Source organism: Typopeltis vanoorti, chromosome 20 (assembly GCF_054136105.1).
Source record: "Typopeltis vanoorti isolate ZY-2024b chromosome 20, IOZ_Tvanoo_1.0, whole genome shotgun sequence".
Classification (NCBI taxonomy): Eukaryota; Metazoa; Arthropoda; class Arachnida; order Uropygi; family Thelyphonidae; genus Typopeltis; species Typopeltis vanoorti.
The window spans coordinates 80,995,474-81,014,786 of record NC_143568.1 but is presented as its reverse complement, the minus strand read 5'-3'; the positions used below and the strand labels follow the sequence as shown (position 1 = coordinate 81,014,786).

At 38.5% G+C, this 19,313-nt stretch overlaps 1 protein-coding gene across 1 annotated transcript in view; it reads left to right on the top strand.

Annotated features, from left to right (window-relative positions):
• The window catches only part of LOC150095595 (uncharacterized), a 199,497-nt gene extending 196,169 nt beyond the window's left edge, over nucleotides 1-3,328 (top strand). Inside the window, exon 11 of the mRNA XM_090409759.1 lies at nucleotides 3,171-3,328. Coding sequence (XP_090265885.1) covers nucleotides 3,171-3,221 — 51 coding nt within the window. The 3' untranslated portion in view covers nucleotides 3,222-3,328. The remainder of the gene's footprint in view (nucleotides 1-3,170) is intronic.
• The last annotated feature ends 15,985 nt before the right edge of the window (nucleotides 3,329-19,313 follow it).

The following is a 19,313-nucleotide window of genomic DNA, read 5'->3' as shown; positions in this document are numbered from 1 at the left end:
ATGAGCATTATTTTATTTAATTAGATGTGTGATGTTTCTTCAAGAGAATATGAATCAAAGGTCACATCGAAGCAGAAATTGAGATGTTGGTTCATTGTTGTCAATGAAGATTTGTACTTTGAGCTGACTGAAGAAATGAAAGACCATATATGGTATATTGATAGAACTGTGCCGCAAGAGATCTAGGAATGATAGAGGGGTCAAAGTTCAGGAGACAGAAAAACTATATAGAATATTGTTCTGTAATGAGAAGAACATATTCAGAGAAAAACAAGGAAGGTTTTTTTTCAAGAAACTATTATACAGGGTGTTCGGGATAAATTTGACAGTTTCGTAAGGAAAAAGAAAATCTTCTTTGTATCTATTAAATTTAATGAATTGACAAAAAAACATTACAGGCAGAGTTAATTACAATACTATCAACAAGATTTACTCAAAATAACCACCATTAGCATCGATCACAGCTTCAATTCTGCTTTGGAACCTCGAACAAGCTGATGCTACAGTCTCCCTGGGAAGGGCCGCAAAAACTGTTTTAATTTTATCCATTAACTGGGCTTTTGTATTACTGGAAGTGCGATTGGTGTCTTTTTCAACTGCGCCCCATACAAAATAATCCATGGGGTTAAGGTCTGGGGAGTTTGGAGGCCAAACATTTGGACTGGTGAAGTCGTAGAAATTTTCAGACAACCATTTTTGACTTTTCCCAGAGGTGTGGCAAGGGGCCGAATCCTGCTGCCATACATACGGCCTACCATTGGCTACCCTTGTTATCCAGGGCTTGACTACAGTTAGCAACTCCACGAACAAAGCCCGAATTCCAATGCCAGGGTTCTTCAACACCTGTTCCTGCAGATTTGCGAGGAATTCTGCTGTACGAACGCAATCAGATCGTCTGCTAGGGATCTTTCTTCTTGCTACATCCTCGTAGTCACCATTGCAAGTCTCTAGTTCATGCCTGATTGTTTTTACTGTATTCAGGGAGCATTGGGCAGCAGTCGTAATATCCTTATTTTGATGGCGGGCACGAATCATCATGATACAAGTTATTCTCTTCCATGATTCAGGTGGGTTCCAGCTATCCATCCTTTCTGACATCTTGTATATGAATGAAGAAGGGTCCAAACTTTTAAATGAAGAGAAGTGTGTGTTAATACATGTAACTTACGGAAAAATATAATTAATTATAAATATGTCAAATTTATCCCGAACACCCTGTATAAGAATGTATTGTATAAGATAGTGTCAGTGATCATGGGTAAAAGAAGTAAAACATGTAGACCAGGAAGGCAAAGTATAATAAGGAAAAAGAAAGTATAAATATGAACATTTGCTTGGCCAAGAAGGAAAATTTCAGTGGAATTCTTTCATTTATATCGACAGTGGGGAAAAAAATTATCATATATGCTTGCTAAAAACTGTGGGTGACCACTGGAGGGTATGGTAGATTGCAAGAAACAGGAAGTGTGAACTGAAGATATTTAAGATATCATTCAGACGGTGAGAGGATTTCCTTCCCAGAAACTCCAGTTTTTTATTCTCGCAAAATGGCAGGAGAACACACCTTTGACAGACATTATGTATGACTCATGTCTTTATTTATTCTAATACCTAACAACTGCAGAAGATATAATAGAATTATTTAATATCAAATTTCTGCACATTCTGAATAATGGGATAGTAAAAATACTGGAAGCCTGAACTGAAGATATCATCCTCGCTACTGACCTGGTTGGCTGAGTGGTTAGCGTATCTGCTTTCCAGCCAAACGGCTGCAGGTTCGAATCCCACCATGGGCATGGATGTTTGTGATTATCTGTGAAGATACTAGTGGTGGTGGTCGGTGATAGATGGTGGTGGTGTAGATCAGTGCTTCCCAAACTTATGGTTGTAAAGGCCCCTTTGGAAAAATTAAAATATTTCACGGCCCCCCGATTGAAATAAAAAATCGTAATACAGACATATATTATTATAATATTTAGTGTATTTGTATTCAATACAAAACATACCCAGCGAATATTGCAAAAATCAAATGCAAATATTACATTTTTAGCGTTTTACATACACACTTGACATGGCATACTTAGTCTTAAAACACTTTAAATTTGTTTTCATTATTTCATCGCCCCCCCCCTCAACAAAACTAACGGCCCCCCAAGGTGGCCGCAGCCCACAGTTTGGGAAGTGCTGGTGTGGATGATGAAGGTAGTTGCGGTTGGTGGAGTAGTAAAGACGGAAAGTTGTAGAGTAGATGTCCTCCCTCGATTCAATCTTAGGAATCCCTGGAGGTGTTATGTAATAATAATAAGGCATTAGGGCTGAATGACTATAAATCTCTGTTGTAAAGGAATATTACATGCATGATGCATTTACTCATCCTCATTAGGGAAATTATTGTTCTGCTATGCAAAACTTTGATCAGACAGTACAGTTAATTCACACTATAGCAAACACCACCATATTAAACTCGCTCACCATACAAAATAAAAAGTCCTGACCAAAGTTCCATAGGTACAATGCTGTTATTAACAAAATATTCATTAAAATTCATTATAGCTAATTATCCTACATGACAAACTATTCCTATGGTCTCTGTGAGTTTGACATAGTGAAAGTTGACTGTATTATAATCTAGTACACAGGCATAGTTACCATTTATTTGTGATAACAAAAAATCTGGAATGACTAAAGAACAGTGACATCTGGTAATTTCAGGATTCTGTATGTTGACTGCAAGTCAGATTGATCGAAATCAAACTACATCTATTGAATGCGAAGTGATTTTTACCAAATTAATATGGAGATATTATTCATAGAATGGAAAGGGAAGGAGAGAAATCTATCTCTAGAAGTTGCATAAAGAACTACAAGAAGGGCATGAGGAATAGTTTTTTTTTTTTCTTGCAAAGCGATAAATAAGTGAAATGTGTTTTCAGACTGCATGGTTAGTGAACAGACAGTGGCTGAGTTTTAAGGCACAGTATGACAAAAGGTGACAGTTTGAAAACCTTTCAAGTGGAATCTATCATTTTGTAAAAGTATGTATGATGATGATGATGTTAATATTTTTAACTGTATTTGTATTATCTCATGTGTTAATTGTATATAAAATTTACATAATTTTATATGAATTTTATATAATTTTAAATAAAGTTTACTTCATTTTATAGCTTGATCTTGGCAAGAAACTTGGTGTTAGTCCACCGAAAATACTGCCCTAAAGTAGTAGTGACCTATGAAGACATCTGTTTTTGTATTATATAGGTATTATTAAATAATAATAATAATACTGTAATACTACTACTGAATAAAAAATTCAAAATTTTGATGATTATCTTTACATTGTGCATAATAAATAGATGTCAATTTGTCTTATTTTACAATCAGCTGCTTTCATTATAGTGAATCTGTAAGTAAATACTTGAATACTAAAATAGATGATTTACTGTAATAAATCTTCTTTACAATAACATTTGTGCAATAGAGTTTGGTTACGACTTTTTTTTAAATGGCTTGTTATACGAGGGTAGTCTGAAAAGTCAATGAAAAAACAAATTTATAATTTCAAAATTATTTTTATTTTTCAACATAATCTCCCTTAAGACTATTACATTTATTCCAGCAATGCTCCATCGCCATTATCCCGTCTCTATAGTGGTTCTCAGTAAGATCTGCAAAATACCCTTCTAGCTACAATCACCTCTTGATTCAAAGAAAAATGCTGACCAGCGAAGAAGAGTTTTATTTTTGGGAAGAGATAGAAATCAAAGGGAGCCAAATCTGGGGAATAGGGTGGTGTTCCATCATTTCATAGTGCAGATCTCTTAATTTTCCCATTGCCAAAACACTTTTGTGGACAGGTGCATTTTCCTGATGAAAGATGATTTTTTCTTCTGCAAACTTGGTCTTTTCTCAAGAATTTTTTTGTCTAGTCTAGTTAAAAGATCGGAATAATATTCCCTGGTTATTGTTTTACCATTTTCAAGATAATTAATAAACAAAATGCCTTTAGCATCCCAAAACACAGATGCCATGATTTCCTGCTGATTGAACCGACTTTGTCTTCTTTGGTGCTGAGCAATGTTCAGATTCTGTCCACTGTTTTGATTGCTGTTTGGATTCTGGTGTGTAATGGTAAATCCAAGTGTCATCCACAGTAATAAATCGACGCACAAAATCTGTTTTATTCTTGTTAAAACGCTCCAAGCACTGTTCAGAGATTTTCATGTAAGTGCATTTTTGATCTGCTGTGAGCAAGCGAGGCACCCATCTTGCACAAAGCTTTTTCATTTACAATTCTTCATGCAAAATATATCCTACATGTTCTTTTGAAATGCCTGTAGTCTCAGCAATTTCACACACTCTGATTTGCTGGTCATCCAATACCATATCGTGTGCACTCGATCAATGATTTCTGGTATTGTTACACTTTTTGGACATCCTTCATGTGGATCATCTTCAAGGCAGGTACTGCCATGTTTAAACTCGGCAGCCCATTAAGCTTTTGTACTTGCCAAAAATGAAGGAGAAGAGTCCCCACAAACTTTTATGAACTTCGAATGAATTTCTTTTGGTGTTAAACCTTGTTTTACAAAGAATTTTATAACCGCACGATACTCAATTTTATCCATTACAAGGGATATAGATAACACTTTTGCTTCAGACAGCTGTATAAAACATCATCATCATATGTATCAAGGATTTAGGCCTAGCATGGCCTGTTCCGGCCTTAGAAGTCATCGTTGAATCGTTTAAGAGGACTGTATAAAAGACCAGCTGTATAAAACAAACTACTTGATAGAATGACTTGCAATTTCACATGGATGCTTATGACAGATGTACCAACCTAGAAAAAAAAAATCTTGCTGATAGTTTTGCCATCTATGGTTGAGGTCAAGAACTTTTCAGACCACCCTTGTAATGAATGAACTTGCTATAATCATGTTCTCTATAGTGAGAAATGAGTTTAAAAAAAAAAAAAAAAAGTGAGAAACAGATACCTTGTGGCAAACATCCAAAAAACCATATTGAACAAGTTAAAAAAAAAAAAAAACTTCCTGCCATTAGCCCACAGTGGAGGAACCAAGTGGATGATATTCATCCTTAATGTTTATTTGCACATCCAATTCATCCAACAGTTTATTTGCACATCCAATAAAGGACCATCCAATGAATCCATTGTGCAAAAACAGTTACCTAGGTATCTTCGTAGGTCTGGCTCCCACTGAAGACTTTATTTGAGAAACCCTTCCATTCTCTGGGCATTGTGTGCCCAGAGAATGCACAGCATGCCTTTGCATGCTGTAGACTTTGTATGCAGCTGTGCAGAAATGTTGCTTGGTGCGTAGTGAGTTTTTTCCTGCTGCTGCATAGAGCTGAAGCTTGGCATGGCAGCAGGCTGTGGCTGTGCAGGGCTGAGTTTTGGCAGTTTTCAGGTGGAACAGGGATACTTACGAGACTTATTGAGCTAAGTAAGAGAAACCTTTTTAGATCTCTCATGAATATTGGAATCTTGAGAATATTTAATCACTGAAATCTTCAACAATGGTCAAAACTGGTCTGAATGGATTAAAACAAGAATATAATTTCTTGTCTATTATGATTTAATTTATAACCAAGGGAAAAACTTTCTACATCTTTAGGTTTCCAGCTCATTCACCTCTATTATTATTATTATTATTATTGCGGGCAACTCCAAGGAGTCCTTAGACTCATCGAGGGAGGCCCTAACATCATGTCAAGAACAACTATTCAACATTCACACAATATCTATCATACTTCGCCTTGAACTCATTCACAGTCATGGCACCCACAACAGACTCTGGCAGCTTATTTTACTCATTCACCACTCTCCAAGTAAAAAGCCTAGCTCTAACACCCTTGCTAACCATACTCCTGCCCACTTTCCATGTATGGCCCCCTAGTCCTCCCACCACCAGTCCTGTTCTCAAAAATATCTTCTGAATTAATCTTATAGAAACCCTTCAGTAATTTGAATGTCTCAATCACATCCCCCCCCTCTTCTGCCTATCAATCAATTTCTGCAACCCACAAATCTTCAACCTGTTCTCATAAGGTTCATTCCATAGCCCTGCTATCATCTTGGTCACTCGTCTCTGGATCCTCTCCATCAAGAAGAAACCCTGGCACCCAAATCTGGGCGCAATAGTCTAGATGGGATCTTATCAAGGCTCGATACAGAGGAACAATAACGTACTTGTCTCTGCTTGTCAAAGTATTCTTCAGTAACCAAGCGATTTGATGGGCTGATTTAGCCACTTTTGCAATGTGCCCCCTAAACTTCAACTCCCTATCCACCAACACTCCCAAATCCCTGGGAGTGTTGGTGGATAGGGAGTTGAAATGACATCCATTCTCAATAGGGAGTTGAACATTAAATTGATATCCATTCTCCTTAGCCCAGTCCTCCAAACTATCTAAATCATCCTCATAGACAGGCTTATACGTTGGTTATGCATTTCTAAATCACTTAGGGAATTGAAACAACGTAGATCCGAATATAAATTAAATTATACTTTAATAAATATTTCCGATATTTCGGCAATGTCACATTGCCATTTTCAAAAGGAACTTACAAAAAGGCAGGTGCACACAGGCACTAACAATACAGTAACTGAGAATGAAGATATAAAGCTATTGTTCTCCTAGAAGTCCTGATGGTGCCCTCTGGCGGGCTAAGTAGGCGTTCTTGGCCGTTGGGCTGAAGGTCTGCTGATGTATGCCTCCCAAATTTGGGGCAGTCGCATACAACCAAATTTGTTGAGGTTTGGAGAGTTTCTTAGGACAGAGGCTGATTCCATAAATAATCTTTCGAATTTATATTTGCTCCGGTGTATTACTGTTGCTTTCTTCCACCGTATTCTGTGGCGAGTATCCAGAGCATGGTCTGCAAGACCAGAATGGCTATACTTGTAAAACCGGATGTAGTCCTTGTGTTCAGAAATTCTGATATTTGCTGTCCTGCCTGTTTGGCCAAAGAACGACAGTTTACAACTGCAAGGGACCTGGTATACACCAGGTAGGTCTAGGGGAAGTGGTTGGTCTTTGGTAGAGCGGATAAGGGATGCCAATTTTCTGTAAGGCCTGTAACAGGAGGTGAGGTCATGTTTTTTTAGAATTTTGGTAATTTTTTCTGAGGTGCCTCGGATGTAGGGGATGGTGATGGATTTAGAGTAATCTTTTTTGTGGAGGGGGGCTGTGGTTTGTAGGTTTTAATATTTTTTGGATTTTTTTTGGGGGGTAGCCATTGGCTGAGAAAGTGTTGAGGATGTGATTTAGTTCAGTGTTAAGGGCTATGTCATTAGAACAGATTAGTTTAGCCCTGTTGTATAGTGTTTTTACCACTCCATATTGTTGTGAGGGGGGGGGGATTGTTGGTGGGTGTATCTGCCTGTATGGGTGGGTTTTCTGTAAACTGAGAAAACCAAAGTTCCATCAGGCTGGTGGGTGACTAGTGTGTCTAGGTAAGGGAGGTAGTTGTTTTCCTCTTTTTCCAGGGTGAACTTGATTCTGGCGTGTTGGTTGTTTAAGTGTGTAAGGAAGGAGAGGAGTGTTTCAGAGCCATGTGGCCAAATAGCGAACACATCATCAACGTAGCGAAGCCATATATGGTTGGTTTTTGTGGGGCAGAGGCTAAGGCTTTTTCCTCAAAGGTCTCCATAAAGAAATTCGCCAAGGGTGGGGTTTTACAATCCCACCAACTCACAACACCAACTAATTTGTGAGTTGGTGGGATGGTAATTGATAGGGAGGTACGTAGCCCGATCTAATAGAAGAGCATTCAGCTTACCTTTGTAGTCCTTTTGGTTAAGTACTACAGTTGCATTTCCCTTATTCGCTTTGGTGATAACTAATTCTTTATTATTTCTCAATTCCTGTAGGGCTTTAAATTCCTTGTTGGATATATTGGTTTTGGGTGGTTTTGCTATGGAAAGGACACAAGCTACATCCAGTCTTACACTGTTGGCGATTTGATGTGGAAGGTGGCGGATTCCTCTTTCAATCTGGATCATAATATCCTCACTTGGTATTTTTCTGGGAGCAATGGCGAAGTTGTGGCCACGTGAAAGTACGTTGAGAGCTTCAGGGTGACTGAAGAAAGGTTGATTACGGTGTTGGTAGCAAGTTTTGGATAAGCGCTCCGTATATACAACCGCGCTATCTACGCGTTACTTCGCGAACAAATCACCACCACGCGGTTAGGCTTAACCGAAATTAACGAAGCTATTCGTACCCTCGAAGATGAACTTTCGTGCACTTTGAATCACGAACTGTGGTCAATTTTACATGACATCTCGTGTACCGCTGCAGACAAAGAGTTTGAAAAGATACGAGGCCGACAGATGAATTAAAAAAGAATTCTTCCGTTAATCCAAAACTTGCTACCAACACCGTAATCAACCTTTCTTCAGTCACCCTGAAGCCTGAAGCTCCCAACGTACTTTCACGTGGCCACAACTTCGCCATTGCTCACAGAAAAATATCAAGTGAGGATATTATGATCCAGATTGAAAGAGGAATCCGCCACCTTCCACATCAAATCGCCAACAGTGTAAGACTGGATGTAGCTTGTGTCCTTTCCATAGCAAAACCACCCAAAACCAATATATCCAACAAGGAATTTAAAGCCCTACAGGAATTGAGAAATAATAAAGAATTAGTTATCACCAAAGCGAATAAGGGAAATGCAACTGTAGTACTTAACCAAAAGGACTACAAAGGTAAGCTGAATGCTCTTCTATTAGATCGGGCTACGTACCTCCCTATCAATTACAATCCCACCAACTCACAAATTAGAAAACTTCACAGGCTCTTTAAGAAAGTCACTTCTTGGCCTGTAGAAGTTACCAACAGATTAAAACCGTTTAACTCTATACCCCCCTGTATTTACGAACTCCCAAAAATACATAAAGAAAATGTGCCATTACGTCCCATAGTGGATGGCATTGATTCCCCCACATACAAATTAGCTAAACATTTGGCCAAAGAGCTCACACACTATACTGGCAACACACCATCACACATAAAAAAACTCAGCCCACTTCAAAGCCAGCATAGAAAACCTTACACTCCAACATACTGACATAATGGTCAGCTTCGACGTCTCCTCCTTATTCACAAATGTCCCACTCAAGGAAACTTCAGAGCTAATCCAAGCTAAATTTTCTCCCGATATCTCAGCCCTATTTCAGTTCACAATGAACTCAGGCTATTTCGTTTGGCAGGGAAAATTCTACAAACAAATAGAGGGGACAGCCATGAGCTCACCACTCTCCCCACCCTTGGCCAATTTCTTTATGGAGACCTTTGAGGAAAAAGCCTTAGCCTCTGCCCCACAAAAACCAACCATATGGCTTCGCTACGTTGATGATGTGTTCGCTATTTGGCCACATGGCTCTGAAACACTCCTCTCCTTCCTTACACACTTAAACAACCAACACGCCAGAATCAAGTTCACCCTGGAAAAAGAGGAAAACAACTGCCTCCCTTTCCTAGACACACTAGTCACCCGCCAGCCTGATGGAACTTTGGTTTTCTCAGTTTACAGAAAACCCACCCATACAGGCAGATACATCCACCAACAATCCCCCCCCCCCCTCACAACAATATGGAGTGGTAAAAACACTATACAACAGGGCTAAACTAATCTGTTCTAATGACATAGCCCTTAACACTGAACTAAATCACATCCTCAACACTTTCTCAGCCAATGGCTACTCCCCCCCCCAAAAAAAATCCAAAAAATATTAAAACCTACAAACCACAGCCCCACTCCTCCCCCCTCCACAAAAAAGATTACTCTAAATCCATCACCATCCCCTACATCCGAGGCACCTCAGAAAAAATTACCAAAATTCTAAAAAAACATGACCTCACCTCCTGTTACAGACCTTACAGAAAATTGGCATCCCTTATCCGCTCTACCAAAAACCAACCACTTCCCCTAGACCTACCTGGTGTATACCAGGTCCCTTGCAGTTGTAAACTGTCGTACTTTGGCCAAACAGGCAGGACAGCGAATATGAGAATTTCTGAACACAAGGACTACATCCGGTTTTACAAGTATAGCCATTCTGGTCTTGCAGACCATGCTCTGGATACTCACCACAGAATACGGTGGAAGAAAGCAACAGTAATACACCGGAGCAAATATAAATTCGAAAGATTATTTATGGAATCAGCCTCTGTCCTAAGAAACTCTCCAAACCTCAACAAATTTGGTTGTATGCGACTGCCCCAAATTTGGGAGGCATACATCAGCAGACCTTCGGCCCAATGGCCAAGAACGGCTACTTAGCCCGCCAGAGCCCATCAGGACTTCTAGGAGAACGATAGCTTCATATCTTCATTATCAGTTACTGTGTTGTTAGTGCCTGTGTGCACCTGCCTTTTTGTAAGTTCCTTTTGAAAATGGCAATGTGACATTGCCGAAATATCGGAAATATTTATTAAAGTATAATTTAATTTATATTCGGATCTACGTTGTTTCAATTCCCTAAGTGATTTAGATATATCTAAATCATCCTGCAAAATTTTGACATCCTGTGCATTTTGCTCTACCCAACTTTGCATCATCAGCAAACAAATGAACAGTTCTTCTCAGATCCTTTCCTATATTGTTAATGAACAAATTGAACAGTAGTGCTCCAAGAACGGAACCCTGTGTCACACCACTAGTCCCAGGCCATCTTTTGGACTCTACTCCTGAATAAACTACTCTCTGATATCTCTCCATCAGCCACCCTCCTATCCATCTTACCAACCCTATAACCATCCCCATATGTTGCAGTTTACTGATTAGAATTAGAATTTTGACAGGATACCGTGTGGTATCCTGTCAAAGGCCTTAGCAAGGTCCAGCAGAATCACTGTAAACTTATTGCCCTTATCCAGTTCAGCTGTCACTGTGTTATAAAATGTGAGCAAGTTACTGAGGCATGATCTACCCTTCACAAAACCATGCTGTCCCCCATACTGTATCTCATTTTCATCTATCCATTCCTGTATTTTCCTCTTGACCACTTTCTCCAAGACCTTGATAATGACTTTTGATCAGTTGGTAATTTTCAACAGCAGTCTTGGAACCTCCTTTATGCAATGGAAACTATTTTCCCCTCTTTCCACCCCCTCGGGACTAACCCAGACCCGAGACTCAAATTAAACAAAATTGTCAAAGGCACTGATAATTCTTTAGCCGCTTCACGTATGACACAAGCTGGTATACCATCCAATCCCATAGATGTGTTCACATTGAGGTTTTATAATTGACTATTCACCTCCACTTCATTCACCACAATTCCCGTATAAGCTGTTCGTTCCTTCATTCCTGCAATATCACCACCTGGATGATATACTCTTGCAAGGTGTTCGCTCAGTAATTCCACTGTATCAGCTGATTCGGTTACCTCCCTACCATCGACATTCTTTTAAATTATTCTGCCGTATACATTTTTTCTTTTACTTGCAACATATCGAAAAAACTGTTTGGGATTCTCTTTAGCCTGCATGGCTAATTTTCTTTCATAATCTGCTTTTGCTTTTCTTACCATACTCGTTACCCTTCTGGTCTTCACTTTATGCCGTTCATGTGCCTGCAAGTCACCTTTCTCCTTAAATTCCCTCCACAGTTGTTTCTTTTTTTGCGGCTCAAGCTTAATGGTGTTATTCATCCATTTAACCCCTACTTGATTTACTATTCGAACTCTAGGTATACAGTCAGCCATTGCCTCCTGCAAACACTCCTTAACCACCTCCCATGCACTATCAACATCCATCCAGCCCCTGCAGTTTTACATGTCATGGCACTGAACCAAGCAATCCCCTAAGCTTGTCATACTTACCAGCCAAGTAATTCCACATGTATCCTGTCTTAATTGAAAAGTCCACACATTTAGCCAGTTCCCAGGTCAAGACCCTATGATCACTCTCACCAATTGGTGGCAATGGATGCAATTACTAGGTCAAGCACTCCCTGACCCCTAGTATTTTCCATTACATGCTATCGCAGATAGTTATCCCTTAATAACTGCATAAAATCCAGTTCCTTCCTCACATGTGTCCTCTCCTCCTTCCAATCAATGTTACCATTGTTGAAATCCCCCATAATAATTACCCTCCTTCCACTCATTTCATCAATTTGTTTATGCATACTATCTTCACCATCTATTCCATCACCTGGTCTATAGCAGCACCCAACTATATATTTTGTTCTGCTAGTCACAATCTCACACCAAATAGCCTCAAATGAACTCTTTTCACTGTCCTACAATACAACTTCAATTCTCCTTGGCTGCAGTTCATCAGCTATCATCAATAACACTCCTCCACCCATTTTATTCTCTCTGTCCCTCCTAAACACGCTATAACCTATACATTCTATCCCACTAACTATATCCTCTTCCGTCAGCCATGTTTCACTAATGCCAATAACCTGTGGCCTGTAGTATACATGAAATGCAGAAGCCCATTAGTCCCACCCCTATCCTGATGCCTTATACTAACTATCCCATTCTGATTTGTTGTCCGTACTTGCTCGGGCATATTATACACATTCATAAACTCAACCGCTTCCCTAAAGTCTGTGTATCCAGTCCCACTCCCTTAATAACTCTAGGACATTTAGAGAAGAGATTGGTAGTTGTAGGTGTACGAAGGACGGTACCAGTGATAGATTAGTCAAAGATGAATAATTGCAGTGGAATAATGGAAAGTAGTGCTCTATGAAGAAAGATGTGAAAATGGAGCAGGAATTGAAAGTATGTCTGAGAGTAGCAACAATGGGAAGAGTGAATGAGGCTGTGAAGAAGAGATAAAATGCAGAAGAGTTTACTGTTCTAATAGGAATAAATGATTTATGAGGAATTATGAATGAGATTTGAGAATGTTGCCAGAGACAGTGAAGTAGAAGAGTGTGTGAGAGGGATAACTGTGTGTTGACAAGGTGTTGTGTAGAGAGCTGAAGAGAAGAACGGCGACTACAGATGGCTTGATGGAATCATTAGGAAGAGACGACTCATGTCTCTGAATGTACATGATAAATTTGAAGGTAGGAGAGAGCTGTTTGCTGCAGACGGTCTGAATTTGAGTGAGAATAGTAGTGTGAAACTGAGTAATTTGTTGATGAGAGGAGAGTTTGTAACCAGTCAAGGAAATGAAAACTAGACAGTGTGACTCTGAGTGCTACCACAGTCGTTGTAAGATAAATGACAAAGGAAGATAAGATAAGAATAAAGAGATGACCCCAATGGAAGCAACAGTCATAGGACTCAAATGATAAGGTGAGGAATTGTGAGAAGAAAAGGGGGGACCAGGAAAAAGCTACCATGCTTATACACCGATTCAAGGAGTATATTATGAATAAGGGTGCAGAGTTTGTGGCCTTGATACAGTTAGCCAGTTTTTCCTCATGTGTGATATACTCATAGGAATGTCACAGGAATTGAGTATATCACATGATATACTCACATGAATAGAATGTGATTGGTATAGCATTTTGGAAAATACAGAAAAGATAAAAGAGGAGGTGGGATATTATTCATGATTTCAGAAGAACTGTGTCTTTTCAATGTGGAATATGTACTAAAAGTTTTGCTTACTTCAACATCTCTCTTCTGCATTGTTTAAAATCATTATTTTGGTTTTATCTTGATTTATTCGTAAACCGTGGCTTAGGCTTTCCCATTCTAATTGATTTAGGATGGATTTTAATTCCTGTTCGCTTGTTGCTATTATCATTGTGTCATCTGCATATCGTAGATTAGTGATTGTTCGGCCACCTAATTTAATGCCTCCATTCCACTTTTCTAGAGATCTTTTCATTATAGTTTCGCACTGTAAAGGTTGTATAGTAATGGTGAGAGTATGCATCCTTGTCTTGATCCTTTTTCAAATTGGAATGCAGGGGACAGTGAGTTTTCAATTCTTACTGTTGTTTAATTTCCTTGATATAAGTTCTTTATGAGGGTTATTAGATAGTTTGGTATTCCCGATTCTTGCATAATATATCTCATGAGATATCCCACCTCATGCAGTCAAAATGTTCTCTTCTGGAACCACTGTTGTTTAAATATATTATTATTATTATTATTATGGTTATTATTATTAATATTATCTGAAGCCATCAGGGAACTGAGGACTCATAGAGGGAGGCTATACATCACCCAAACAACTGCCATACCTTCTCTTAAACTCATTTACACTAGATGCACTCACCTTTAAGAGGCAAACTATTCCACTCATTCACTGCTATGTGGGAGAAAAATCTAGCTGTTACTCCTTTCCTAACTGCGAGCACACTTAACTTCCATGGATGCCCCCTATGTTCTCTCTCTCTCTTTCTCCACCTTCCATATAACAAATTTCATCAAATGATATCTTATAACAACCATTCAGAATTTACAGGCACTATCATATCATTTCTCTTTCTCCTGTTAACCAAAGTCTGTGGTCCACATATTCTCAATCTGTCCTCAAATCTATATTCCATAATCCCAATTATGATATGTGGACATTAGGAAGAATCTGACTCTTCTTTGTACACTTTCCATAGCTTCCTTATTCCCTTGGAAATCCAGGAGACCAAATATGTCACAGGAGTCCAGCTGTGGTCTTATCAAGACCTTGTAAAGAGGCAAAATGACTTCCTTATTTACATCAAGATTTGTTTTAACATCGCAATTACTCTCTGAATTGTATTTGCAATTTTTACTATGTGATCTTTGAACTACAATTTCCAATCCACCATAATGAATTAAACCATGAGCGGTATGCTAATTGAGCTGAGAAGGGAGTACAGTTTGTGGATGTATCGCATGTGTTTAAGGGAAGAATGAAATTATACAGGCGTGATGGATTGCATTTGAATGGCTTTGGAGCGAGTGCACTGGAGAAAGTGTTGCTGGATGAAAGTAGTGTGTGATATGTGCAAGAGATCAGAAAAAAGAGATGAAGGAAAAAATCAGGAGAGTGGTATTGAAGAGACAGAAGTGCTTGGCAGTGGAAACAGTAGTAGTGTGAGAGATGAAGAGAGAATGGGAATGCAAGAGGACTAGGGAAACGGGGGGGGGGGGAGCCTGGGTGGCAGAGACATGGCATAGGGAGAGTGGATGGTGATAGTGGCAGTGAATGTGTATGAAGACAGAGTATATTGTGATGTGGGTGGGGAAGTTGAGATATGTGGTAAGTGGCGATAAATGTGATTGGGCAGGTGTGGTGGGGAAATCACAACCAACAAGTGGCTTGGATAGGACTGGTTATAGACCTAAAAATGAATTACTATGTTTGTTTACAAATGCCAGAAGTATCAGAAATAAGGGAGATGAAATGGTTTCACTGATTGAGTTTATTCACCCCAAAATCATTGGAATAAGTGAAACATGGTTGAATGAAGATGATATTCTAACAAGAATAGAAATGGAAGGATACAGTATTTTTCCTGGGGATAGAAAGGACAAGAAGGGTGCAGGAGTGGTGCTGATGATGGCAAGGGAAAAATTGTCCACATAAGGTAGACATGAAAGAGGGAAATAGAGGCAATGGTTATAAGGCAGTTTGGTGTATTATGGAGGCTTACAGGAAGACATATTTAGTTGGATGTTGCTATAAACCCAGGAATGTAGAGGGTGGTGATAAGTAATGCATAAACAACTTGGATTATTGAACAAAGGAAGGGTAATTAATATGGGTGATTTTATTTATGGCAGTATAGATTGGAATGAAGAGATAACATTTGGGAATAAGGAGAATGAATTTCTTGAATTCTTGAGAGATGACTATCTCAGGCAGTACTTGAAGGAGGACACGCAATGATCGAGAGTTCTAGATCTGATCATTTCACCAGATGATGTAATTGTGAGAGGGGTTTCACACTTTCCTCCGATTGGTGAAAGTGATCATCTGGGTTGCCATATGCAGACTTTTGTGAATAAAGTATATATGTGGAATTATAAGGCTGGTGATTATGACAAGCTTAGGCGACAGCTTGGGGCTATAACATGGAATGAGGAATTGAGTGATCTTCTTCACGCATTAGATGTAATATCTGTTGCGACCAAGACTTCATCTTTTTTAATGGTATCTCCTCTTTTTCTAGGTCTTCCTATGGTTTCCAACAATAGACTTATTTTTTTATTTTATTTTCACATCTTCTCTCCACATGTTCAATCCATTTTATTCTTCGGGTAGATACCCAATTGCTTGTATTTCACATTGTTTTCTTATGTCTGTATTTTTTATTTTCTCTAGTCTAATTTTATCTACTATTTTTCTTAATATACTCATTTCATCTGTATTTAACATTTGTTTGTTTTTCTAGTGTCTGGTCTTGTTTCTGCATTATATGTCATAACAGGTCTGATTACTGCTTTATAAATTCTGGTTTTTGTCTCTTCTCTAAAATATTTATTTTTCCATATTGTTTCATTCAAGCATCTTGATATTCTTGCAGCTTTTGCAACTTGTTCTCTGACTTTTACATGTGTGGCCTTCCTTCCCAGTTCAGTTGTATACCTAAATAGTTGTAATTTGTTATTTGTTCGATAATAGTACCTTCCAATTCTAATTTGCATCTTTGTGATTTTTGTGATATTGTCATACATTTTGTTTTAGTTTTTGATATCTTCATATTATATAATTTTGCTGCCTTATTAAATGTATGTAGTAGTATTTGTAGCTGAGTTTCATTTTCTGCAATTAGTAGTACATCATCTGCATAACATATGATTCTTATTATTCTATTATTTATTTTCACTCCTATATTTTCTATTTTATTAACTTATTGTATTATTTCATCCATTATTGTATTGAATATTGTTGGGCTTAAAGGGTCTCCTTGTCTAATGCCATTACTAATTTGTATTTATTTTTACTTATTTTTTGTTGTGTTTTTATTATGCAGCTATTATTATCATATATTTCTTTAATTATTTGTATTATGTTTTCTAATACTTTTCTTCTCTGCAATATTTCTATTACATCTTGAATTAATATTCTGTCAAATGCTTTTTCCAGATCCATCTCATCTCATCTTTATACCTTCTTTTTGCCTTGTGTGCTGAGGGTTTATTAATCATCGTACCTCAAACCATTCACAGGATAAGGTGGTCAGCCCTATGTCCTGTATTGTTGAGTTCTCAAGACTGGTTTGCCTGCTTTGCAGGATAAACTGGGGGGGGGGGGCTTGGCTATGACTGAGGAAGATCCTTAAGCTCCTCACATCACCGACGGGAATCGAACCTAGGGCACTCCTTCTCCAGGCATATGGTTGCGAAGCACACAGCCACTAGGCTAACTGCGTGTCGAGGGTTTATTAATTATTGGACCTCAAACCGTTCACAGGATAAGGTGGTCAGCCCTACACCCAAGTGTATTCTATGTCCTGTATTGTTAGGTTCTCAAGGCCGGTTTGCCTGCTTTACAGGATAAACTTGGGAAAAAACTCAACTGTCCACGCCCAAGACCAGCTAACTTGGCTATGACTGAGGAAGATCCTTCAGCGCCTCATGTCACCGACGGGAATCGAACCTAGGGCACTCCTTCCTCTGGCAAATGGTTGCAAAGCACACAGCCACTAGGCTAACCGTGCAGACTTTCCAGATCTATAAAACATATAAATAGTTTCTTATTGTATTCTATTTTTTTCTTTGTCAGTTGTCTGATTATGAATATTGCATCTGTACATGATCTGTCTTCTCTGAAACCTTGTTGTTCATCTAGTAGATTAATTTCCTTTGTTATTTTATTATTTAGGATTCTAGTTGGTACTTTTAATGAAGTATTTAATAAATTTATCCTTCTATAATTTTCTGGTGGGGGGGGGGTATCTCCATTTTTTAATATTGGTATTGTTATACTTTTTTTCCATTCTACCAGAATCTTTTTTGTATTTATTAGTTGATTGTATAGTATATTTAAACTCAGAATTATAATTTCTCATATTGCCCATATATAAAAAGGGAAATAAAACTGATTGTGAGAATTGCAGAGGTATTTCTCTACAGAGTTCCTGGTAGAATTTACACAAGTATACTTGAGAAACGGTCGAGAAGGATTGTGGAAGAAAATCTTGGTGAAGAACAAGCTAAATTCAAGCCAAATAGAGGTTGTCAGGATCTGATTTTCACTTTATGATAAATAGCTGAGAAATCATGGAAATATAACAAAGATCTGGATGGCTGAGTGGTTAGTGTATCTGCTCTCCAGCCAAGTCTGCGAAAATGCTAGTGGTGGTGGTGGTGGGCAGTAGATGGCATTGGTGTAGTTGCGTTTTGTTGGTGGATTAAGTGGTGGAGACAGAGAGTTGTAGAGTAGGTGCCCTCCCTCGATGAGTCTTTGGACTCCCTGGAGGTGTCATATAATAATAATAATAATCTGTATTTAAGTTTTGTAGATCTGGAAAAGGCATATGACAAGGCGTCAAACGAAAAGCTGTTCACAATGCTACAGTTATATGGGACATTATATCAAGCAATACTTAGTCTTTATTTGAGTTGTAAGTCAGCAGTTAGAATTGAAGGAAGTACATGAAGATGGTTTAATGTAAAATCTGGTGTCAGACAAGGATGTACATTATCCCATCTGTTATTCATTGTTTGTATGGATCATATTATGAAGAAAAGTGCTGTTAAACCTGATATCAAAATTGGAAATGCTAATCTCAGTTCTTTACTTTATGTGGACGATGTTATACTTCTAAATAAATCCGCTACGAGTCTGCAAGATTCTCTGACTAAATTGAATAACTGTTGTAATAGATATGGTATGAAGGTCAGCAATAACAAGACAGAGACAATGAAAATAGGCAGAAGATCAAGCTTCTGAAATACTTCCCTACATCTCCCGTTCATCTCTACACCGCGATGAGGTATGGGTACGATTTACGGAGGGGGGGGGGTTGAATGGTAAGGAAATAAGCTGCATGTGAACTGACAAAGAAGTACATAAAAGCATTAGTGTGTGAAAGTATTCCCGAAAGCCAAAAGGCTGAATAAGGTAGGTGTAAAATGGATGAATGTGAAACTTAAGCATGAAATCTGGAAAAAGAAGGTACTTTGAAGGAAGCACGAGAAGAATAATGGTAATAATCAGTTACATGATGAGCATAAAGAACAAGCCAGGAGAGAGTAACTCAGTAAGGAAACCAAAAGTGCAGTTTGAGCAGAAATTGGCAAATCAGGTGAAGAAAACCCTAGAGAAGTGTAGCATTGGGTGAGATCAGTGGAAATCTGCCTCACAACAGTCCAGGACCTCCTTACATGCCTACAGGAAGAATAGGCTTCAAAATTTTCATTGATCAC